Consider the following 25,198-nt stretch of genomic DNA (forward strand, 5'->3'; position numbering starts at 1 on the left):
GTGTGAAATAGAGAATTGGACACCTTAGGTTTTATAATATAATTTTATGTAAACGTTTTTATAAAATAAAACTATCCCTAGGCTTTTAATTTACTTACTCAATTTAATCATTATTATCATCGATGACTTTCGTTAATTATATTAACGCCGTATTTACCACTTTCGGAAAGAGTTTTCTTGTCTCGCCCTGCCAATTTTGGACGGGAGATCTTCTATTTCCATGCATATTCGTTATCATTTTTTTTTATACATATTGAGTTTTTTATTTTTTTGTTTTTATTATTATATGGTTTTATTTATTTATTATTATTTTTATAATGACTAAGTGAATGAATTTAGAAGAAGAAGTTTAAAAAAAATGTAAAATTCAATGATAATTTGATAATTGTACTATGTAGTCCTAAAAATAAAAATAGGAAATACTGATTAAGAAATTGTGGACAAAAGGGAAAAATAAAAAATAAAAGAAGAAAATAATGGCTCTGAAGAGTCTGATCTGTTGAGGTCCTTCCATATTTCTTTAATATTATATTCTCTTCATTTTCTTGCAACGAGAGAAGAGAAGCGAAGAGAAGAGAGAACCGAAAGAAAAGGTGATGTCTTCGACACCCTCAAATGGTTTAGACGAAGGCATCACACCAATGTCAATGTCCGCACAAACGCAAGATCCACCCTCAAAACCTATTCCCAGTTCCAATCCCATTCCTACCCACAACAATGCCGCTCCTCCTCCTCCTCCTCCTCCTCCTCCCCAGACAGCGTCGGAGACGTTTGGGAACATGAGGGCTGGGACCCACCACAGGAGGGCACATTCGGAGGTCAGCTTCAGGCTGCCCGAAGATATGGCGGATCTCTCGCCTTCCGATCCGGTCAACGGCGGCGGAGGAGGCGGAGGTGGGTCGTCCACGGCCAGCCTTGAGGAAATGGGATCGGAGGACGACCTTTTCTCCACCTACATTGACGTCGACAAACTTGGTACGGATCAGAGTGGCGGTGAGGGCAATGGAGGAGAGAGGAGTGGGAATCGGACGAGGCATAGGCATAGCAGCTCCGTCGATGGGTCCTCCACTACGACTTCGTCCGCCGGTGTTTTTGGGGAGATTATGGAGGCCAAGAAGGCCATGCCTCCTGATAAGCTTGCGGAGCTCTGGAGCCTCGATCCTAAGCGTGCCAAAAGGCCTCTCTCTCTCTCTCTCACACACACACACATACACAGTTAAAGTTTTCAGTTTTCATAGAAAGTAGGAAAGAAAATGTGGGAGTAGGGACTGGGAGTGGTTTCTCGTTTATTGGTCATTATTTCGATCTTGAATTTTTCTAATCGCTGAAGATTCTTGGAATTTTAAACCATTTTAGTGAGCTAGCCTATTTGGTTGGTACAACTACTTGATTTAGTAGCCATATAGGTTACATCCCACTCCTGTCCTGAATTATGCATTTTGGGCATGGCTATGGCTCAGTTTGATCATTTGTGAGCATTTTTTTTTCAAAAACAAAAAAGGAATTTAGTTAGCTACATGCGTCATTGAGCGAAAGAAATTTCTAAATGGGTAGGTTTTAGCATGATCTCCAAGTTTCTGCGGAATGATTGCCTTTGTTAAGTCATCTCTCTTTCTAAGCTACAGTAAATGTCTTTAATTGGGATACAAGAAGTATCAAATTCGTTGCTTTCTCTTTATCCTTATATATAGTTAATGGCAATCGATCTTTTGGGATACACACACACAGACACACATGAATATGTATATGTTTACGTATACATGTATAGTCTTCCAACATTTTCTGATTTGTCACTTTAACTTGACAATGTAAGATCGCATTGATAACCATCTATTTATGCACCAAGAAGGCTGAGAAGGGAGCCTCGTTGCTTATAACTCGTGACTTCGAAGAAACTCAAAACATAATTTGGATATAATTTGAACTTTAAGTTCGTGGATTTTTTCCCCTGATAATTTAAAAGATAATGCTTCTCCTGCTGCTTGGTCAAAGTATTCTTCTGTCTATAAAAGTCCATTTTTTTAGCAAATCTCTCTGTGCTCTATGATATGTTAATTAATAATCATTAAGTTAGCCCACGAGAAAATAATAATAATCATTAAGTTACTTAAAATTTTTTTGATAGGTTACTTAAAATCATCAAGTTACTTTAAATATAGTGTCTTTCCAAAGATTTGTCCAATTATTTAAATCCACTTCAGCTTGTATATCACTATATATGGCAGATGGTGATCGATTTAATATATGTTTCAATTAGGAAATGCGAACTTATAGAAATTAACAATTAATCATTAGGAAATTAACTTGCATAGTATCGATTGTTTCTGTATTGTCAGTTACACGTGCACAAAACAACACATGTCTAAGAAAAAGCGCACGCACAGACAAACCAATACTAGGAAACATATGTCGCTGTACCTGTTCACTCATTTTCGGTTTTCTGTATTCTTGCCATATTGGCCCTTGGGAGCTTGAGCTGACGTTGTATTCGACGTATGCAGGATATTAGCAAATCGCCAGTCTGCTGCCCGCTCAAAAGAGAGAAAGGCCCGTTATATACTAGAACTTGAGCGCAAGGTTCAGACCCTTCAGACAGAGGCCACCACTCTTTCTGCCCAACTCACACTATTCCAGGTTAGCCTTGGCAGCTCGTGGATCTATATTCTTTTTAAAGTTTTCATTTTTTAATCCTTACCTTTTAACATGCCAAAGAGCTATTTTGGCTGTCATGTGTAATACAATGGAAATGGATTAAGTCTAATTATGTTTCATTGGATGACATGCATATTTTTGTTTGTTAAAAAGAAGAAAGCAAAAACAAGATGTGCCAAATAGAAATTTCTTTCCTTCGTTATCAGTAAAAAAGATTTTTATTGATGAAATGATACTCATAGCCCTTGTATGCGAGAACCAAAGAGAGATTTCTTATTGTGCTTTTGCATGATGATTAATCTATTTCATGTTTGCTTGCTATCTACAAATGTCTGCACTTGAAACATATTTTAAAATAAGACATGCAGATGCTTCCCGAAGCTGGCATTACCCATAAATGATAAAAGGATTATTTGTGATGTATTCTTATTGTATTTGCTTCCTCCCTTGAAAAGGTTCTTCACTTATGCAGAATATTGCAATTCTGTAGCCAAAAAGAAGACGGTAACAATTTTCTTGAATCTTATGCTATTTTTCCACTGCCAATATTAAATCTTTATTTGTTGCTTTCAGAGTTCTTTTACTACTTCGCACAAAGCGCACACACATGCATACATGCTGCTGTTTAGGCGAGGATTATGACCTCTTTGCTTCTTTTCTTCTTATATAGAGGGACACAACTGGTTTGAGTACCGAAAACACAGAGCTTAAGCTTCGCTTACAAGCTATGGAGCAACAGGCTCAGTTGCGTGACGGTCAGTGTGATATTTGAAAATAAAAATTGTTTTATATAATCTCTCTCAGCGATTTCTCGTATTCAATGCATTGATTCCAATGCTACTTTTTTCCTGGGCTAAACGTTTTGTATGAAATTTGTCCATGATTTTGTACAGCTCTGAATGAAGCACTGAAGAAGGAAGTTGAGAGGCTCAAGGTTGTCACTGGGGAATTAATGAGCCCTTCAGAGTCATTTAACTTGGGAATGCACCAAATGCCATACACCCCATCAACATTTTTCCCAATTCCACAACAACCAGGAGCTGCTGGCCACCAGAACATGCAATTTCCATTCAATCACCCCCAATCTAGCATGTCAACTCACCAATTGCATCAATCAAATTCCCATCCACTCTCAGAAATGATGCAGAATGACCCCCTTGGCCGATTGCAGGGGCTTGACATTAGTGGCAAAGGACCATCTCTTGTGAAGTCTGAAGGCCCCTCGCTTTCTGTGAGTGGAAGTAACTCCACATTTTGATACAAACTGGCTGCTAAGCTGCTGACCTGCTGACTTGTTTATGGCCCGCCTTTCTCTTAGATTGTTTATAGACTTCACATCTAGTTATCTAGAGCTAGAGAAGGTACTCTACTATTCTATTATTTATTCCATTGGTGTTATGGATTGGTTATTTGTTGTTTATTCTTAGGGTTGTGCCCCAAAAAGGGGTATCTCCCTCAGGTTAGTTGCTATGTTCATTCCATTCATTCAGAATGGGATCGAAAGGTCAATCCCATTGGATGCTGGGATGCTGCCATGATGTCATCCTTGTCCTTTATATCTGGTTTAAAGTTGATACCATGCAAACTTTGTCACCAATGCTTCTTCCTCTCTCTCTTGCATTGACTGAAACAAGATGCTCTTGTTCGTATAACCTGGTGGGGGTATCGTCCCCTGCGATCATCAGACTAAGTTGGTATGGCTTCTAGATTATCCATTAAGTGCATGGCACATGAGATCCAATGACCTCATAGTCATGTGGCAATAAACAAAATATTGTTATTGAACCTGTGGCCTAAACTCTCATCCCTAATTTATGGGAGTAAAGCCATTTGTTCAAATTTTTAAAGATTAGAATTTACAAATTATAAAATACTATTGTTGAACCTATCATCCTTGATCCACAACACTCAAAAGACCCTTGGTTCATTTTCTTCCTTTCTTTTTCACTTGTATTTTTCTGTGTAAAACTCAATAAACACGTGATTTTGAGAAATTTCTATCGAGAAAAAAAAAAAAACAGAATATTAGAGATTTTTTTGGAGCTTATTTATTTTTTCTTGATTTTCCATCAAACAAAGCAGCCTGAGGAATCTCCCGAGATTAGATATTGAAGGGCAAAGATGGTCAAGCTCAAGCTCCTTAGCCAATCAGTTCTTCATTTGAAAATGATTCCCCTCTTCCTCTGTGTCTTATATGCACACTTCTTGAGTGAAGATTTGCATGGCAATGAGACAATCATGTTGGGATGCGCGTGGTTATTAAAATACAAAAACTTGTCTTAATTGCTTGTATATAGAATTTCAATAGATTAAACCATGTTCTGCAATCGTATACAACATGACTTGATATCCCTTATAATGGACACAGTCACACAACAAAAGCTTTGTGCTCAAAACACAAAAGAGTTGAGATTTGGGCTCACCAACTCGAAAATAACTTTTAAAGAGAATGTTATATGATGTAAATGAAGATAATATGATATTGCATATCGACCATTGAATTTATTATTTAAAAAAAATAAAAACTAATCGAATGATTATAGACATTGCCACATCAGCACACTACTGTTGATAAGAGTGATACATGACAAAACATTTATTTCATCATATGTTATATTGCATATCAGCCTGTTCGTGAATATTCAAAATGTGGCACCGGTGGTGGTAACAAGGCAAGACGCAATTGAAGGGATGCCAGCCAGCCTCAAATGATTTGAGAGGGTTGTTAATAGAGTATCCAACTAACCGATGCTGGGGAATTTTCACATTTGAAACAGTGTGCAACAAGCAAACACAACCTAAAGGTCCAGTGGTGGAGCACAACATTGACAAAAATACATTATTTCTAAAAGAGTAAATAAACCCAAAAATCCCTTGACAAATTATCTAATCTTGGATTTTAGGTCATTCCATCAATTTGAACACACCATTACATCAAATTACATACATTTCATTCATATGAACAAGATATACATATCATATACACAATCCAAGCACTACATACTTCTAATTTCATCCACATCCATAGTGTTGTGTAATCTAGCTAAAAGTACGAGCATTGAGGGGCCAGAGAATATATACCTATCTCAAGCAAATTGGAAACAAGTAACATGAGGAAGGGGGTATCCCTGATGTTGTATAACCTGTGTTGGAGTCTACTGCTAAGTTATATACCAACTTTGAGCAAAATACAAAAAAGTTGCAGACTGCTTCACATGTCAGGACCGAGTCATGTTCCTCCACTTGTCCTTTAGATCAACCTGAACAGAGTAACTTCCAATTATATACCTGGTACCCAAATCTCACAAGGACAACTAAGGCAATGCAACTGACTAACAATAATTTACCTCTGTCCTCTCTTCAAAAATTTCTCGGTAGCAATTCAAGATGAGCTTCCAGTTTCCTTTACCATACCTTTATAAGGAAGCAAGAAAAATGAGAACTTGAATATCTACATGCTTCTTGAAACTTAATCAATTAGAAGTCCAATAAAATTCTAAATAAATTCTAGTATCGCATTCCGATGATCAGAACAAACACATACTTCTGCACACCAGTTCTTAAAGTGTCTTCCTCCAACAAGCTCCATCTCTTTATTTTTCTCCTTTTAGGAAAGTTTTCATTCTCAAACTTCTGTAAAGGCGAAACATTCTTTCTCCTTGGGCTTGGTAAGTGAAGTCTACTAGTATGATTGGTCATTCCTTCGGGTGAGTCCTCTATTGAATCCTCCCACTGCAAAGAAAGATAATGATCTTAATAAGCAAAGAGATATATACGTCAACTTATCAACAAAATTTAGACTAAAAGAACAGTAATAAATTAAAAGAATTACTAAACACTCTCACACACTAGAATATCAATTCATGCTCTTGGCATGATTTTGACAAGAACGCTTTCCACTACTCAACTTAGATTCAAAAAAGTATAAAAGAAAAAAGTAATAATCAAAATAATGATGATGATGATGGAAGATGTGGAGTATTCATTCCCCTCTTTCATACATATAGGAAAGTTTTGCATATGACTGACACTTTCTAAATAAAAAAGTGAAGGCTTCTTCCTAAACCATATCACCTACAAAGGCTAGAAGAGTACAACAGCCAGGGCTCCAAATATAGATTGGCTGCTGACTTACCTTTTTTTTTTTTGTAAATAAAAGTGTTGGCTGCTGAATTACTCTCCTAAGGTATAGAATATTGAGATCTTCAAGGTACAAACCCTCCTAGTGCTGTATCCATAAGTAAATATGTTGATAACTAATGTCAGCAAAACATTGCCGGAGGATTCAGTAGGATTCAGATACCTCATATGGTAATGGGCTAAAAACTCGTTCAGTGATATAGTATAGCATGAGTTTTGTGTTTGATTGGTAAGATATGGTATAGCATGAGATGTCTAACAAGCAAACAAATGCCAAGGCATACACCCAAACATATGCAGACGTATGTTACCAAGACCCGAGGACTTGATGCTTTCCAATTCGAAAAAACAACTTTAACAGATAATAATAGGCTTATTATGCTCAATACATATTTAATAGGTGTTAAGGAAAATGCAAACTAATGTGAGACATAATGAGACAAAATATATTATATACACATAAACATAAACTCTTTGCAGGTAAGATGGTATTATGATCCCATTTACCACACTGTCCACACAATTTGACAACAACCAGTAGATTGGAGCAGCAAGACATGAGCATGCATACCTCATAGGTATGAGCAGTGCTATTCCGTTCCATTAAGCTTGGTTGAGGAGCATTGCCCTGATGACTGCAGGACTGATTTTCACAAGTACAGTCATTAATTTCTGCAGGTTCAATGCTCTTTTTAAAAGATGGATTGGGTGGATCTCCGCCTCTCTTGCTCTGATTTTCTACAGAAGGTTCATGCTCATTATCTTTTGTCAGCTTGTCAGAAATTACAGTTTCAGCGAACCGCAATGCATCAGGAAGAGGGTCCTTCACCACTGCTTGCAATTCTAAAGAACTGGATTTAAGTGCTTCTCGTACTTTATTAACTTCAGGGGTACGCAGGGAATCATATTTGCTACATGATAAGTTAGTGTCCACTTCCTCAGTATCTGTAATCTTAACTCCTCCTTTTGAGCGTTTATGCCACACAGCAGGCTTGCGCCTAGGCAGCACATACCCCCGCTGTATCCCTAAGCCAAATGATTGGGGGAGAATAGAAAAATCAAAAGTGAGAAAATAATTATTAGCTATTATAAATGTAAAACTCAAAAATATTATAACCAAGCCCGGGAAATAACTAAGCTGATTGCGGGACAAGCAAGTAGAAGGATGGCGATAGATACATTTAGACAATCCTAAATTACAGAAATTTGATAACTTTGACAAGTTTGTGAGTGCAAAAGAATTTAACCCACACGGGCGCGCAGAGGTATCTCCCTTCGAACAAAACAATTTTTCATTTACTCCATCAAACTCCTGAATATCCAGTGACAAAGAAAGAAATGAAAGGACTGAATTTATGCTTAATTATCGACCAAACGGTCAGTAATGTAGTTTTCAAAGCGTAATAATAGGCGATGGCGACTCACATAGCTAAGCCCGTAGACAATGAACATCCATTCGCGCATTTAAAAAAAAAGTCCGATTGAATTTACCATTCTCTCTCCCATCAGCGGCTCTATCCCTGATAATGGAGCCCCAACTTCCACTCGGCAAAGCTACCGATCTTTTTCCCTCTCCATCGCACGACTCAGGCTTATCATTTTCGCGCAACTCCTGACCCGGATTTGAAAATCTCACCACCAACTCTTCAAACTGGTTGACCGTCTTTGGCGCCAATTCATCCCCATTTAGTGTATTCATCGCCACCCGATTAGCCGCCTTTACACCTAATTCCCCCACATCCTGGTCCACACTAGATGTATTCACCACGAGCTCTCCCTCCACCCGATTTTCCGTATGCACAGCCAAGTCATTGGCATTGGGTATATTCCCCGCCACTTCTTCAACCTGGTTCACGGTATTTGCAGTCAATTCACCCACATCCGGACTAGCATTAGGCATATTACCTGCCGCCAGCTCTCCTCCAACACCGTTTACCAGCTTCGCGGCTAAATCACCCACATTTGGCGTACCCGCAGCCACCTTTGCGACCTGGTTCACCGGCTTTGCAGCCATACCCGCATTAGGCGTACCCACCGCCACCTCTTCAACCTGGTTCACCATCCTTGTAGCCAATTCATCCAAATTAGTCGTCCTTAGCCCCACTTCCTCAACCCCGTTCATCTTCTTCCCAGTTAATTCAATCGCATGCTGACCAGCATTAGATGCATTCTTTGCCGCCGGCTCTCCTTCAGTCCGGTCCACCGTCTGAACAGCCGAGGGCTCGGTCAGCACCGCAGCCAACATGAGAAACGGAGGATCCAGAAGCGCCCATGCCTGCTCCAAGTAAACCCTAACCGCTTCCAAAGCCCGGTTCCTCGTATTCACCTTCAACAGCCTCATCGCTACATTGGCGTCCCCAATTGCCGCCTCCAATTCGTCCCCCAGCCGCCTCAACTCACTTGTCACCAACTCACTCTTCCCCAACCTCTCCAAATCACCGACTCTGTCCCTAAAAACCCTCTTCACCGCCTCGAAGTACTTCCCGGGACCATGGGGGCTCCCCTCCAGGTGTTTCACCGCGCACTCCACCGCGACTGCGCAATATGCCGTTTTCAGCAAGTCCGAGATCTCGATCCCGTCGTCCCGGTCGTACTGCTCCATCATTTCCAGCTTATCGAGGGTCGTCTCGGTCAACGAAGCGTCCGATATATCGGCCTGGATCGTGCGTAGGAGCACCGTCTTCTTGAAGCGCGAGTCGGTCGAGACCGGCAGGACTTGGAGGAGCTTCTTGATCGCATGGTCTTGCACCGTGTTTCGCAGCAAGAATTCCGCAATCCACCGGCAAATATCCGCGTCCATTAACGCAAACGTGATGGAATCGAAACCATAAGACCCAAAAATAAATAGAAAAATTTGGGGATTTTGAGCCTTTTTTGGATGGAAACGACGGGTTAAAGCGAGAGCCTTGAAGAGCAAGGGAGCAACCGTCAATTGAGAAATGATACCCGAGTCGTGGCGTAAGTGGAGTGATTTGAAAAAAATAAATAAATATTAAATTTATATAAAAAAAATTAATTTTTTAATAATAAAATTTTTTTTTTAAATAATTATATAATAATTATGTATTCCACTACTATATATAATATTATTCTTTTAATTTATATTTTTTAATTTTTATTCTTAATTATTGAATTTTAAAAAAAAATAGAAAAAAAAAATCATTCTTGTTCTTAAGAAAATTAAAACTTGAAAAAGAAATTGTCACCGATGGCTCACAAATATAAGAATATGGTTTGTATAAACTGTATCATAGAAATTTAACATGTTAATCCTTCCCAGTATAATAATCATCGATGACACTTTACGAAATAATCTCTAAAAATCTAAAAAACTGTTTTTGAGAAGTATTATAATTATATAAAAATAATTTTATAAACTAATGTAATTTTATTTGATATATTAAATATATTTTATAATAAAAATAATTTTACTATCTAACGAATCATATCAAGTTACGTCAAGTTATGAGATTTCTTTTATATAATCTCTTTGTGTTTAAAATATTTCTCAATATTTCATATTGTACTGTGCCATGCTTTTTAAATAGGATATAAAGCTAAAAAAAAAAAAAAAAAGCTTTAGAGTGGTTATGCCCAGCACTGGGTCGGGCTATTGGATGTTAAATTCTAAGATGGAAGAGCTGTGTGCTGCAAACATTTTCCCAATGCCTGCCTTTCTTGTTATTCAGCAGAAAATATATGCTCTCACAAAGAAGGCCAGTACTGAAGTGGTTAAACTGATATTTTAATTTCCCTTCTTGTATTGTTCTGGTATATATCTTCTTTTGACCAGTTCTCTTTTCAGTCTTCCAATCTCCAGGTACCCTAAGCTGCTCTCAGCTCTGGATTTGATAATCACATGGAGTAAAACGAAGAAACAAAATTTAAATAGAGAACATATTAAGCCTAGCATTCAAAAGTTAGTGGCGATGACTCTTCTTTGGGCATCTGATATCGTACCCTGCAGCTAGACCTGTTATTAGAGCCATTGCAGGGAGTAGTGCATTGTTTGTGTTGTGAAAATGATGACAGAAAAGGTAAAAGTAAATACAAAATCAGCAAACAATCAATCACATGACACAAAATTAACGCAGTTCAATAACGTGCTTACGTCCATAAAGTTGCATATGATTTGATTATCTTAAATAATGATAAAATACACTTTGAGATGAAATGCATTGTTCCAGATGGCTATACTGTTCATTCATTGCATATATAAAGGATTGTAAGGCAGAAACCTTATTTTCACAATTGATACGTTATTCAAAACCTACATTCTATGGCCCAAGCCTCAGTAAAACTTAACCAAAAACTGTAACTAATCCTTGTCGGATATGTTCATCAAATCGGGCTGCCACAAGAATAAACCAGGCTCTACAAATTCAACAGTATGTCGTTCTGTGTTAATAGGAGTTGGTTCAATAAGTGCTTCAGATACAGTTTGATTGTCCCATTTTACAGTACACCTGATTAATTGCTCTAAGCTACTGAGTTCAAAACTTGGGTTTAGTATGTCCTGAGAGTTTTCAACCATAAGTGGTCATACAATACTGCAGAATGTGGAGCCGTATTTAAGACTTGAGCATCACCTTCAAGGAATCTCGAGTGGGGGCCTGTCTGGTTTAGATTTGTGGCCACCTTCTTACTAAATTTTAATAAAGAAACGGGAACCCCAACATCTGGTTGGAAGTTGTATTCTCATGCCAGCAGGACTAATGTACAATACCTTTGTGAAGGGCACATTCCTTGACCCCCAAATCAACAACAAAAACTAGACAAAGCTCTTGCAATCTTCTGAATATAGATTTCGGTTAGACAATGATATGTCTTTATCCTCTTGATTACAGGTCCATTTCCTACCCTACATTTCTTCAAAATAAACCATAAAAAAAAAAAAAAAAAAATTCTGTTTCTTGTGGCTCAAATTGTTCCTACTTCTGATTGCTTCTGCCATGGGGTATGATCAGGCAAATTTAAAGGCACCTATTCCTCCTTTTCCTTTGGTCGAGGGGTAGGGTTTGCTGCACTATATCTACCTCAATCATGGTCTATAAATTGCAGTATTGAATACAGCAGATTTAGCTATTGTATTAAAAAATATGTATGGCTTTTAAGACACTGCTCAACTAACTATTTGCCTAGTTTAGATAACTTGTTGCAGTGCAAAGCCAGATTTTTACCATCCAAGAAAAAGAAAGAAAGCATGTGAAAAACATGGCAACTTAGAAAAAAAACAACGGAAAATTTGAAAGTTTCATGGGTAAATTTCTGGTTTTGTTTTTGGAAAAAAAAAAAGGATGGTGAATGGTGATGAGCACATGATGATAAACTGGTATTGTTTAGAATTTCTTTCCACGTCTTTATATTTTTCTTTTGAACCACAGACATGAAATCTAAAATGTTAAAGAAAGAGAGAGATGTTGCATGAAATTTAAGAAATGAGACAATACAAAATTTGTAGTGTTCGACTTTAGACAGACCATTGAGAACATGATCCTCAAGACAATCTTGAAATGATTATTGCAATCTACATTGCAGTTCCTTCACCCTCTAAAAAATCCAAAAAGCTTCTAAAAAAGCCTCAAAACACAACACAGTACCTCTTCAAGATCAGACAAAGAATCATGTTGCAGCCAAAGAGCAATATTCTGTTAATGCCAATAACATTAGGGTAGGTGCAAAAGGAAGATGCTTTCTCAAGTTCTGAAGTATAATTTCTATGTTAAAATGTTGGGTCTTTTTATTTGTCTTGTTTTGATCATTTTTTGTTTCATTTTGTTATCTTTTATCAGAATTACATACATTAAAAAAACATGGTAGATGAATGCATCCAAAATTGATTACAAATGGTGCATGAATATTAGGAGCCGCAAAGCCAGACCTTGCATGTGCCTTCAACATGGTAGGACCAACATGATGATGTAGCCACCACCCCCAACTGAAGATTATTAACTTTAAGGTTATTTTGTTGCCTGTCCCAGAAGAAGATGAGAAACTTTTACATTTTTAATACGTTGGGAAAACTATATTCTATATCAGTTTGTAAACAATTGCAGCTCAAATGTTTAGATAAACATTTGTGTCAGTCGGGCTTCTATGGAGCTTGGTTGTGTTTGCAGCGACTTGATAATCCGATTCGACAATGATCTTTTATAGTTTTTTTTTATAGATTTTCAATCAGACTTTGGCTGATAGGCCCAAACCAGAGCGATCATAAAAAATTGAATAATACTACATACAATCGTGAAATGCACAAATGCCGTACAATCGTTTTGAAAAAGAGTGGGATCCACTATTAAAAAATTAATTTTTTTTTATGTGGATCCCATATTTATTCACTTGAACACTCATGACTGCAAATATCATTTATCTAAAACATTTTGACCTGTTTTAGCTATTGATCCGACCCAACACACTAATTAGAGTTTATTATATATTGTATTAAATTCTTTCACAGCCACATGTATCATTAATTATATCATCTGAATAAAATCCTTTACAGTTTTGTGGATGTAGACATCTGATGAACCACGTAAACCTTATATCGTGTGTGATCGATTCTACTTTTTATTTTATTTTTTCTCTTATGATCCCTAACAATATCCTACACATACTGAAAACAATAGAATCCAACTCTGTCATCTGGAAATTAATTAGGGAAGAGAAGATACACTCAAGTCTTGTCTGATACTCGACATCACTCGTGAGGCTGTTTTTGCAGTGATATTGTGGACACACTTCAGCATACCAGAATCGAACATAAGCCATGATATAATGGAGGAGATTTTGAAAATCTCTTCTGATCTACTAAATTTAGCAAATCACTGATAATATGAGATGGGAATGCCAAAATTTCAGAAGAAATAGGTCATCGTCACAGTTGGATTCAACTGCCATTATGTCATCCATGAATAAGTCGGTGAAAAGTGATGAAAGTTAGTTTTTTTAATCTGGGAATATAAAAATAGGTCGATATGAATCATGAAAGTTGATGATGCTACCACAACTACACATGATGCTCTAAACCAGCTAAAAAGGATGCTTCACTGTTTTTCTTTTTAGTAATTAATCATGTCTGAACGGCCCTCCTATAGATTGATGAAACGTGGAATGTTGTTTGTTCTTTAGTTATAAACAAAATATTGGCATACATCTTCATCATATCACTATTTTATAAAAATAAATTTATAAACTGACGTAATTTGATGTGATATGTTAGATTATGTAAAGTTACTTTAAAGTATATATAATATATCGTATGAAACTATATCAATTTATAAATTTATATTTATAGAATCTTTTTATAACTTTAGTACTTTTATATATATATATATATAATATAAGCAAGTAAGACATTCATAAAAGTTCATCTTTTTTATTAGGTAATATAGTTAAGTTTAATACATCTGAAAGAGAGTAGTAACTGCAAATGAGACCGTCGAGAATTGTTATATCTTGTTATGAAACACGTGTCACACATTCAACGAATTTAATTATAACATGAATTGGACCCGAGTCGAACTTTTGCAATAATATATATAGATGATTTGGTGAGTACCTAAATACTTTAATGAAGTTTACAAAAATATAAGGTGGCATTATTTGGAGGGGCCTATGATTTCAGAAAAAATAATGATATGGCACCATAGCCACAACCACTGAGTTAACTCTATGCCTTTACTTGCCCCGTCCGGTTAAACATATTCAAGTCGGCATCCGATCATTTATAAAAGTCGGCCATCCATGTGACCGAACATCCAACAGAAGTTGGACATTTCTCACACGTGGTGTCTGCCACAGCCACGTCAGACTCGAAAATCTATATTTCGGTGGAAAATGAATTTTAAAAACAATCAATATAACATATAAAATGCATGTCCATACGTACATAAGGGGTCAAATAATGTGGGTGGTAATTAATGCAGTTGGTCCTAAATTTTGTTATTCTTAGTTGAATAATACTCGATATAAGTTTAGGGTATATAAATATATTGAAAGTTTTGGAAGATAAATGTTTTAGTCCTAAAAAGATTTTATAAAAGTAAACTCACAAACGGATGTTGCTTGATGTGATATATCATATTATAAATTCCATTTTATTATAAAGTAAATCTAACGTATCATATAAAGTCACGTCAATTTATAAGTTTTTTTTTTTGTAAAATATTTTTGAACTGTTGTACTTCTCCCTCTAAAAAAAGTGAGATCCATCATAAAAATGTAGATTTTTTCGAACAAATCTCACTTTTTTTCAAATGGTCTGCATAAATTATTTTCCTTCTAAGTCATATATGATATATCTTATGTAATTATACATTCTAAATCTTAACATCTCCCCTTACATTTTTGTTGTGATTGACATAAACATGCACGTCTAAACTTGAAAGCCACATATGACTTTTGTGGGTGGGTCGCCCTTTCCCACAATGCACAGTTATGTCTTTGACTACAACTAGCTACTCACATTCCATAGGCTTAAAAAAGCATAGGGAACCAAAAGTGCTTCTAAACTAAATGCTTATCTATTTTGGTGAACTGGAAAGCATGATATCTCCCAATCCAGCTTAAAGAGCAATAATTTGAGCACCACGGCGGGTATTAAAAACTCAAGAAGAAGAAGAAGAAGTGCACGTCTCGATTAATTAGCATGATTAAGATCTTCTATAGTTATCGAACTCCAAGACCTACACTGAAAGAGAGAGACACACCAAAGATACCCAACAACATTTATAGTGAACTCTAGGCAACTATAATATGATATCGTATAAGAGTTCACTTTATATGTTATTTTTCTTTCGCTTTAGGCTTTGTTGTGCTTGTATGTTGAGCTGAGTTGGGTTCTCTGTGAATAATAATGAGTTGAGATGGTGGAGTGAGTTCTATAAGACCAATCGAAGATGAGTTTAAATGTGTTTGGATATTAAGATGAGTTTAAACGTATTTATAAGAAGTTGAAAAATGTTTTAGATCTCGAGTGTAAAGAGATGTTGAGTTGAAAAAGGTTGTGGATTCTATGTTTAAAGAGGTTTTGAGTTAATATGAGTTTAGTAATTTGAGAGTTGGGTGCTTGAATATTAGAAGAGGTCTAAATCTGAACTGAGTTCGGTCAAGGAATCAAATGCCACCTTAGAGTTCATATGGGATCAAATCCCAATTAGAAACCCCATGTTTTCGGTACCCAAGATTTCCTCCCATGTGCAAAGATACCATAATCTGTTTAAGACCCTACACATGCTTCAAATGAAAATGCAAATTCAATGCTCCATGTACCCATATTAAGTGACCAAGTTTTTACTCATGGATAAGAAACATTGAGGTAGAAAATTGAGATGAACTTTCCCAAACCAGAGGCAACAAAGGAATCGTACACTTATGTATTAGTAGTTTATGCAAAGATGTAAAAAACAGTTGAGAAATACATGTGCAGAGTCAGAAAGGTCTGGTCCACGGGGCTCGGCGGTTGGTAGCCTCCAACAAGAACCAACCGGTGCATGTGCGTTTCATTTTCTCGAATTGTTTTGTGGCTTTGGCCGGCTGTCAATCCCCACCTAGGCTTACTGTCTGTAACTCTGTTTCGTTATAAATAGCAAACCCCCTCGTGCATCATAACACCACAAGTAAACTAAACCTGCCGTGTCCAAGCTTCTCTGCTTTCCAAACATTAAAGAAAAAGCCTTGTAATGGCAGCAGCTCAGGCAATCTCCTTTGCTCTTCTTTTCATTCTTCAGCTACACTTGTATGGAACTACCGCCGATTATGGAGGATGGGAGAGTGCTCACGCCACTTTCTACGGCGGTGGTGATGCTTCAGGCACAATGGGTATGTCCCAAACCTTAGCAAATTCGGTCACACTTTTATCTTTTTGGAGAATTGTGTTTGATGTTTGCGTTTTGCAGGAGGTGCATGTGGGTATGGGAATTTGTACAGTCAGGGGTATGGAACCAACACTGCAGCTCTAAGCACAGCTTTGTTCAACAATGGCTTGACCTGCGGTGCTTGCTATGAAATGCGATGCAACAATGACCCCAGATGGTGCCTGCCTGGCACCATCACCGTCACCGCCACAAACTTCTGCCCGCCGAATTTCGCTTTGTCCAACGACAATGGTGGATGGTGCAATCCTCCACTCCAACATTTCGATATGGCAGAGCCTGCTTTCTTGCAAATCGCACAGTACCGCGCCGGAATAGTGCCGGTAGCCTTTAGAAGGTTGGAGAATTATAACTAAACTCAACTTTTTTAATCTGAAGCCACACCACCACATGTCTCTCTGCTGCTTATTTTGCTAATGTCTTCCCACTTGTGTTATGACAGAGTGCCGTGTGTGAAGAAAGGAGGCATAAGATTCACCATTAATGGCCACTCTTACTTCAACCTGGTCCTGATCACCAACGTTGGCGGTGCAGGGGATGTCCATGCCGTCTCGATCAAGGGCTCTAAAACAGGGTGGCGACCAATGTCAAGGAACTGGGGCCAAAACTGGCAGAGCAACTCATATCTCAATGGCCAAAGCTTGTCCTTCCAAGTCACCACCAGCGACGGCAGGACTGTGACAAGCTACAACGTGGTGCCTGCTGGTTGGCAATTTGGTCAGACCTTCGGAGGGGGTCAATTTTAAATTTGGGGAGGTAGATTAGTGAGAATTTGTATATGTTTTAGTTGCGTATGCGTTTTAATTCCCTTTTTTTTTCATATTTTGTAAGAGCCAAGAGTTTGTAGTGGAAGTCCGGGAAAGTGGCTCTCTGATTGCTGAGGTTGCTAAACAAATAGCACCCGCCGGGCCTTTCACATATAAGTTTGTTTTTGGAAATTTCTCTGTATCATTCAGGGGATATCCCATTTCCCCCATTTTGTAGCACTTTGTGCTATATGATATCAAATAGTAATACATGAACACTGCAGATGATCATGATCTGTCCATTCTGTACCATTTTTTTCTCGAGAAAAGGTAGAATTTTCAGATCCTTCAAACCCTTTTTAAGCAGTTTTGGTATCTCAAAGTATGATTATAATGATTTCATCAACTCATGAAGATAAGAAGTTTCAATCTCCGATCTCCTTCCCTTGGTTTGTGCTCTTTTTAAAAGCAGTTTTGGTATCCAAAAGTAGGGAAAAAGAATTAAATTGGCTGAGGGATTGGTCTTGACCCTTGGCTACACGGACCTTAGGCCTACTAAAGGAGACATTCGGAGCTGGCAACATAAATGCTGTTTGCTTTGATGCTGCTATCCTTGGAGCTGACATTGCTATTAAAGTCTTCTAGCACTCTTAGAGTATGTTTGGGTATCAAACTACTCTCAATACTTTTTAATTATTTTCATATTTTTAAAAATATTTTACATATCAAACAATTTAAAATATTCTCAATGGAACCTACAAACTTACTTCAATCTTTACTCATAACTATTCACAAATATTCTATAATATTTATCACTATTATATATAAATAAAAAATAAAATCACTACCCAAACGTACTCTCAGTCACACTTCTCCCAACGAGTTCCGTTAGCATTGAAGTATTTGTTGAGGGATACTTTCTTTACTAATGCTTTATTATTTAGTTATTTTTAAAAAAAAAAAAAAATCTCATAACATGACATTCTTACGTAATTTAATAGAAAATAAATTCAATCAACTAATATAATCATATAATTTAATTAAAAATAATTTTAATTTTATAAAAATATCTTCTATTTTAATATAAAATTATAAAAAAAAATTATAAGTTTGATACCAAGTTAAGCTTCAATCATTACCCGCGCACGGGAGGTGTGGTTTCTTTCTGATAGTGTTTTTGAAATTCAAAGAGCAAAAGAAAAAAAAAAAAAAACTAGGTATTAGAACAGTAATAAATGAAGTGTATCATTACCCATTTATTGAGAGACCAAATCATAAATGAGTATCGTTGAGATAGTGAGCTGTTTTGATAGGAGAGACAAGGTTAGTGGGATGTTTTTGCTTTTGGGAGTGCACAAGAAAATTAAGAAATAAACAAACTAGGGCAAGAGTGAAATATGCAAAATAGGACGTGTAAACTAGCATTAGATTATGCATCTGTATATGTATTTATATATTTACATAATATAACTTTAAATTGAGCTGTATTGAATTATACGTGTTTAAAAATTTGTATAGTTATGAACAATATTTCTATAAATTTGAAGATGTATTGTTCTCTCTCTAAATCTTATTTTATTATTTTTTCTCTCTCCACCATTGGATAGAATTTTAGAAAAAAAAAATTATAGTGGTTGTTAAATGATAGAATTTGCAGTGGTGCTAATTGTAAAAAAAAAATTAGAAAAAAATAAATAAAAATATTTTTTTATTATTTACTCAAAGATACATGATCCAATGTGAGAGTTTTTCTTGATATGTAAAATCAATCTCTAAAAAAAAATGATTTTGCATATGTATATAGAGAAACCAATGTTTGATTCAACCACATGTGACAAAATAGTTTAAGAAACTTTAAAAACTTTGAAATTATAAAAGTAATTTTAAAGTAAAGATAGCAAATATTTTCGTAGAGCCAAGATGAGAAATCAAAGGAGAGAGAGAATGAAAAATAAAGCCATAGATAGTTCAGAAAATTGTAATTTAAAAAAAAAACAAAAATTAAAAAGGGAGTGACACCCTTTTTTCCTCTTTTTTATTTTGAGTAATGTTATTTATTATTTATTTTTTTATCATCATTTCATGATGTTGTATTAAATGATTAGAAATTATTTATTCTTTTTTACTTGTGAACCTATCATTTAATACTACATCATGAAATGATGAGACGATGATAAAAAAATGATGAATATATTTTTTTATTATTATTATTTTTTAACTCGTAGGTTTCTTTTTTACAATACTTTTGGTATTAATTTTTTTCTCTATTTTGTTCTTGTCTTTTGGTTTTTGGCTTATATGAATCTTTGACTAATTCTCAGTTTTTAATTTAAAATCCATCTAGTTGTATTATTGTGTCAAAATATCTGTTAATCTATTAATAAAATATGAGAAGGAAATATATAATGGATAAGATTACGAAAGAGTATTGTTAGATACAGTTTTAAAGTATGGAAGTCTCGCACATTCTTTTTAAAAAAGAATAGGGTTCATTATTAAGAAATAATTTTTTTATATAAATTTTAAATTTATCTATTATTTTCAAAATAAATATGTAAAAATTTATACATATTAAGACTATAAATATAATTTCTCTTAAGTAAGGGTCAGTCAAATTGAGATGGTGGGCATTTACCAGTATTCAGTAAAGTGCGCATTAATGGACCGATCGCTCTTATATTTTCTCGACATGTGATAATACTGTCTGGTTAAGTTGGTTGGTGTACTCTCACTATGATATCAAATTGTCAATCCAAGAGGAAAAACAACTTACCATCAACACACATACACACATATGTGTACATGTACACACTAGAAAGGTAACGTGCAAAACACGTTTGTCTAATTGGGTGAATTTAATTTTTTTTTAATAAAAATACGCATTACCATTTATATAAATTAAGGATAAAAAATGTAACTATGCAAAGAAACAAAACACAAATCAGCCAACCACTCTAAGATAACAATGAAAAAAAAAATAATGATTGATTGACACAAATTAAATAGACAGAGACACAAGTAAAGAAAAAACACTTGATAGAGACGTAAGAAAAGAAAAATCACTGCACTAATACATCGACTAACACACTGACACCAAAAAACCCTCAACTACTCAACGGTCACAGAAGGAAAGAGAAAAAGAAAAAACATACGGACTAATACAAATAAAGCCATCACCTTGACCCCAGACACTCAAACCATCCTCATCCCCAACACTCAACTTGACTGACTGACACAAGAATCCCATTAGTTGATCCATTTTCCCAAGACTCAAATCATCTTCTTCTCCCAAACATCAACAATAAAAATTAAAAAAAAAATCCAAAAAATCATAACATCTAATTAAAAAAATAAATAAGAAACTTCTACTCTTTTAGAAACCCAACCAAAAAGCACCACCATTTATTTGAACCGAGGTTGAAAAATGTAAATACACTAAAATAAAGTGAATATATAAAAACGTCCAACAAAAAGAGAAGAACAAAGCAACTTTTTAAGCTGAATATGAACAAAAGAAAAGGGAAAAATTAATATACAAACAGCAATAATAAAAAAACAACTTTAAAATCTACAAAAAAAAAAAAATCCAAATCTGACAAATAAACTCAAAAAAAAAAAAAACCAAATATCCAACGAAAAAAATGATAACAACAAAAAATAAAGGCAAAAATAACATATTAGATCACATGTTTGAGTTCGGAAAGGAAAATGCCAAGAAATAAAGAAATAGCAACAAAAAGGGGGATAAAACAAATGGAGAAGAATAGACCAATATATATCAAATGAAAGAAGAAGAAGAAATCTCCAAATCTGAAAAATATAACCTAAGAGAAATAAAACAAAAAATAAATATTATTTCCAAGTCTGAGAAAAAGATAACAGCAAAAAAATAGTCCACATATAAAATGAAAAAAAAATAACATTTTCATATCTGAGAAATAATATCTCAAATCAAGTATAAGAAAATGCATATTGAACCAAAAAAAGGAAAACAATATATATATATATATATATATATACACACACACACACACGCAAACAAAAAGAAGTAAATATTAACATTTCTAGATCCGAAGAAGAGATTTAGAGATCTGTAAGCATTTGGAAAAAAAAAGCCCTGCCCAGCTCGTGTGAGAGAGGGAGCCCAACCCCTTGTGGTGAAACGGTGTCGTTTAGGCAAAAGTCCTTAGGGCTTCATCATTTTTTTTCCCTCTCCCCTGCTGCGCCGCTACCCCATCTTCATTTTCCTTCTTTTTCTTTTCTCTGCCTTTTCCTTTGTCGAGCACTGCAACGCCACCCTTCGTCAGCTAGCGTTCACCTTGCGTCTCCCATGGCAAACCCTTCCACCACCAGCCTACACCATCTTATGTTTGTTGATGACTGTATAATTTTCAATAGAGCAAAGGTTGAGGAATGGAGAAAAATTCAGGCCATCTTGAACTGTTATGAAGAAGCCTCGGGGCAGACCTTGAATAAGCAAAAAACCTCCATCATGTATAGTTCCAATACTAGTGCATTGGCAAGAAAGGGGATCAAAATAGATGCTTGTGCTGTTTTGTGTAACAACTATGAGAGATACTTAGGTCTTCCTGCAGTGATGAGGAGGGCAAAATACAATACTTTTTGAAGTATTAAAGATAGGGTGTGGCAGAAAATTTAGAACTGGAAAACTAATTTCTTGTCTAGAACAGAAAATGAAGTGATGGTGAAGGCTGTATTGTAGGCCATTCCTACCTACTCTATGAGCGTCTTCAAGTTGCCTAAGAAACTATGCAGTGATTTAGAGGCTATGATTTCCAGATTCTGGTGGAAAAACAATAGGACAGATTCGAGTATTCATTAGAAGAAATGGGAGATGTTGAGTGTTTCTAAAGCTGAGGGAGGTCTTGGCTTTAGGAGTATGAAGTGTTTTAATAGTGTGTCATGTTGGCTAAACGAGGGTAGAGGTTGTTGCAGAGGCAAGACTCACTGGTGGCCAGAATTTTTAATGAAAAATATTTGAAAAGAAAGTTTTATATTGAGGCTAAGTTAGAGAGATCCTCATCCTGATTTGGCGAAGTATATGAGAGGTGAGAGATGTTGTTGAGAGGGTTGAGGTGGAGGGTGGGTAATGGAAGGAGCATTCTGATATGGGGCCAGAAATGGCTTCCTTATCCTACTTCTTATTGTGTCCAATCTCCTGTCCAAGTTCTGGCAGCTAATGCAAATGTAGCTGGATTAATTGATGAAGAGAGGAGGGAATGGAATGTGGATCTGATTGCCAGGGTCTTTAACATGAATGAAGCTGACATGATTTGTGCTATTCCTATCTTGGGGCAGCTGATAGGATGTTTTGAGGCTTCTCAAAGAAGGGTAAGTTCACCGTGACAAGTGCTTACTATGCTGATTTGCAATTGAAGATTGAGAGGAAATGGAGTACTTCTAAAGGGAGAAGGGATGCTAATCAGTGGAAGAATGTGTGGTCATTGGAGGTGTCTGGGAGTTACAAGCTTTTCATTTGGAATGCTTTAAATAATGTCCTTCTCATGAGGACTAATTTGTTCAAAAGAAAGGTGAATGATGATTCTTTATGCCCTCTGTGTAAAAGAACATAGGAGGATGTTAAGCATGCCTTGTGGTGCTGTCCTGCGATTGCTGATGTGTGGATTGAAATTGAGAGTCTTGTGAGGAAGTGGATGAACCAGGTCCATGATTTCACCAGCTTGTGGATGGATTTGAATAACAGGCTATCTAATGGGTGTTTGAAAAAAGTTATTGCTATTATGAGGGGTATTTGGGAGAAGAGGAATGCTTTTGTTTTTCTAAGATAAGTTTGCTAGTCCTGGTCATGGGGTGAGATCTACTGTGACGGGCTTAGAAGAGTACTAGGAGGCAAATGTCAAATTGGAGGGAAGACAATCTAGGAGTGAGGTGAGTAGGGAAGGTAGAAATGGCAGAGACTTATGGAGGATAAATGCAAGCTTAATTTCGATGTTGTTGTTGACTTGAAGAATAGGAGGATAGACATAGGCATCATAGTCAGGGACTCTAATGGAGATGTTCTGGCTGTTGTTTGCTCCATGAAAGACCATGTGGCATCCCTTTTATTGTTGAGTCTCTTGCTCTAAAGAGGTCTATTGAGATCTGCTTGGAGTTAGGGTCTAGTTTGTCATGATGGAAGGGGATGCCAAATGGGTGGTAATGGCAGTGCTATCCGAGGAGATGGATGAATCTGGGAATGGACAGCTGATCGAGGATACAAAGAGTCTGCTTTCACAAGGTCTACATTGGACCTTGGGTTTAATTTATAAATAGGGAAGGAAATATAGTTACACAGTCTTACAAAAATGTCTTTTCATACAACAGGTGAATTCTGTTGGATAGAGAAAGGTCCACAGGAAATTATACAACAAATTGTATATGACAAAAGTTGTAAATATTCGATTTTATAAATGAGATGAGGTATTCTTGATTAAAAAAAAAAAAAAAAGCTACACTTTGAACAATCTATAAAAATCAATAAATTAGGATAAGAAAAAAAAATCTTAATATTAAATTAGTCTTAATATTAAGGTATAATAGACTCAATTAAATCTCACTATAAAAATATCTCATAAAAATAAATCTATACATGATTGCATATGATACGTTAGATCTATTCTATAATAAAAATAACTTTACAATCTATTTTATAATATGATTTAATATATCGCATTAAATCATATTAATTTGTAAGTTTATTTTTATAAAATTCCTATTTAGTTAATAGCATTTATTTAGTTAAAGCATTTATATCATTTTTTTTTTGTATGGTAATAATTAAAGACGAAAATCCATGTGAAAATAGATAGCCAAATTCACAACCTTGGTGTAAATGGTAAAAGGTATATAGGCAAAAATTCAAACTTCAAACCTACCATTGCATGACATATCAACAGTCTAGTTTAGTTTAGGTAAAATGTCACTTGGCTTCTACGTTGATTAATTGGTACAATTTGCAACCGTGCATAATCAAAACCAATTGACACAAAAAAACCCCATTTGACCTTCGCCTACTTTTTTAGCTATATGCACGCACGCGTCACTCACATCACAAACTGCAAAATCCCACCACTCATTTTCTTCATTTTCTATATAAACCAAAAAAATAATAAAAATTATACCACCGCTATCTTCGTGGCTCGTGCAAGTAATATGTTGACTTGGAGGCGTTTGGATTCGTAAGTCATCTCAGCTCATCTCAACTCATCTCAACTCATCTCATTACTATTCATTACTATTCAGCAACTTTAACTCACAAATCTCACTACCATTCAAAACTCATCTCATTACTATTCACAATACATCTCAACTCATCTCAGTTCATCTAAAGTCATCTCAAGTCATCTTTAAATCCAAACGTCTCTAACATTCAATTGGTATGTCATCCATTTATAATAATAAACAAAAATAAAAGTGTGAAATCGTGTTGATATTAATTGATTTGGTTATACAAATTAAATTATCTCATTACATATAATCATTATAATTTTTTTAAATTTTTATACAAAATATAATAAATAATCAACTTTTTCACATTTCAAAATAAAAGTTATATTAAAAATTATATTTTAACAATATTTTATTTAACTTTTAATTTTCATCTTATCTCATCTGTATAACCAAACGAATGTCTTTTGACAAAATCATAAACTTACAAAAAAACCGAAACACAAATGAGAGCTTGTTCAAATTGTCATAGAAGTGTCCTCTTTACATACTAAATTGTGTATGTTGTTTGCATGTTACTATAAAATTTTAAATGCCAAT

At 35.6% G+C, this 25,198-nt stretch overlaps 3 protein-coding genes across 3 annotated transcripts; 2 read left to right on the top strand and 1 right to left on the bottom strand.

The window, feature by feature from the left end:
- Positions 1-534: 534 nt before the first annotated feature.
- LOC109002418 (transcription factor RF2b-like) lies at positions 535-4,249 on the top strand. The gene is made up of 4 exons (XM_018980162.2): positions 535-1,177; positions 2,502-2,634; positions 3,323-3,407; positions 3,546-4,249. The coding sequence occupies exons 1-4, from the start codon at positions 597-599 to the stop codon at positions 3,908-3,910; spliced, it is 1,164 nt and encodes a 387-aa protein (XP_018835707.2). The 5' UTR covers positions 535-596; the 3' UTR covers positions 3,911-4,249.
- A 1,283-nt stretch (positions 4,250-5,532) lies between these two features.
- On the bottom strand, positions 5,533-9,735 carry LOC109002419. Its single transcript, XM_018980163.2, has 5 exons — positions 8,284-9,735; positions 7,364-7,818; positions 6,197-6,384; positions 6,000-6,066; positions 5,533-5,912 (listed from the first exon to the last, which is right to left on the bottom strand). Exons 1-5 carry the CDS (start codon positions 9,590-9,592, stop codon positions 5,871-5,873), a joined length of 2,061 nt encoding a protein of 686 aa, XP_018835708.2. The 5' UTR covers positions 9,593-9,735; the 3' UTR covers positions 5,533-5,870.
- Positions 9,736-16,402: 6,667 nt separating this feature from the next.
- Positions 16,403-17,722, top strand: LOC109002421 (expansin-A4-like). Its single transcript, XM_018980166.2, has 3 exons — positions 16,403-16,611; positions 16,689-17,001; positions 17,107-17,722. The coding sequence occupies exons 1-3, from the start codon at positions 16,473-16,475 to the stop codon at positions 17,408-17,410; spliced, it is 756 nt and encodes a 251-aa protein (XP_018835711.1). The 5' UTR covers positions 16,403-16,472; the 3' UTR covers positions 17,411-17,722.
- The last annotated feature ends 7,476 nt before the right edge of the window (positions 17,723-25,198 follow it).

The sequence above is a fragment of the Juglans regia genome, chromosome 5 (genome assembly GCF_001411555.2).
Source record: "Juglans regia cultivar Chandler chromosome 5, Walnut 2.0, whole genome shotgun sequence".
Lineage (NCBI taxonomy): Eukaryota > Viridiplantae > Streptophyta > Magnoliopsida > Fagales > Juglandaceae > Juglans > Juglans regia.

Coding starts and splice junctions, on each gene's coding strand:
- LOC109002418 (XM_018980162.2), top strand. CDS start 597: ATGTCTTCGACACCCTCAAATGGTTTAGACGAAGGCATCACACCAATG. Junction 1,178..2,501: donor GATCCTAAGCGTGCCAAAAG/GCCTCTCTCTCT, acceptor CGACGTATGCAG/GATATTAGCAAATCGCCAGT. Junction 3,408..3,545: donor ACAGGCTCAGTTGCGTGACG/GTCAGTGTGATA, acceptor GATTTTGTACAG/CTCTGAATGAAGCACTGAAG.
- LOC109002421 (XM_018980166.2), top strand. CDS start 16,473: ATGGCAGCAGCTCAGGCAATCTCCTTTGCTCTTCTTTTCATTCTTCAG. Junction 16,612..16,688: donor TGATGCTTCAGGCACAATGG/GTATGTCCCAAA, acceptor TGCGTTTTGCAG/GAGGTGCATGTGGGTATGGG. Junction 17,002..17,106: donor GTGCCGGTAGCCTTTAGAAG/GTTGGAGAATTA, acceptor GTGTTATGACAG/AGTGCCGTGTGTGAAGAAAG.
- LOC109002419 (XM_018980163.2), bottom strand. CDS start 9,592: ATGGACGCGGATATTTGCCGGTGGATTGCGGAATTCTTGCTGCGAAAC. Junction 6,067..6,196: donor TTAAGAACTGGTGTGCAGAA/GTATGTGTTTGT, acceptor TTCCTTATAAAG/GTATGGTAAAGGAAACTGGA. Junction 5,913..5,999: donor TTTTTGAAGAGAGGACAGAG/GTAAATTATTGT, acceptor TACTCTGTTCAG/GTTGATCTAAAGGACAAGTG.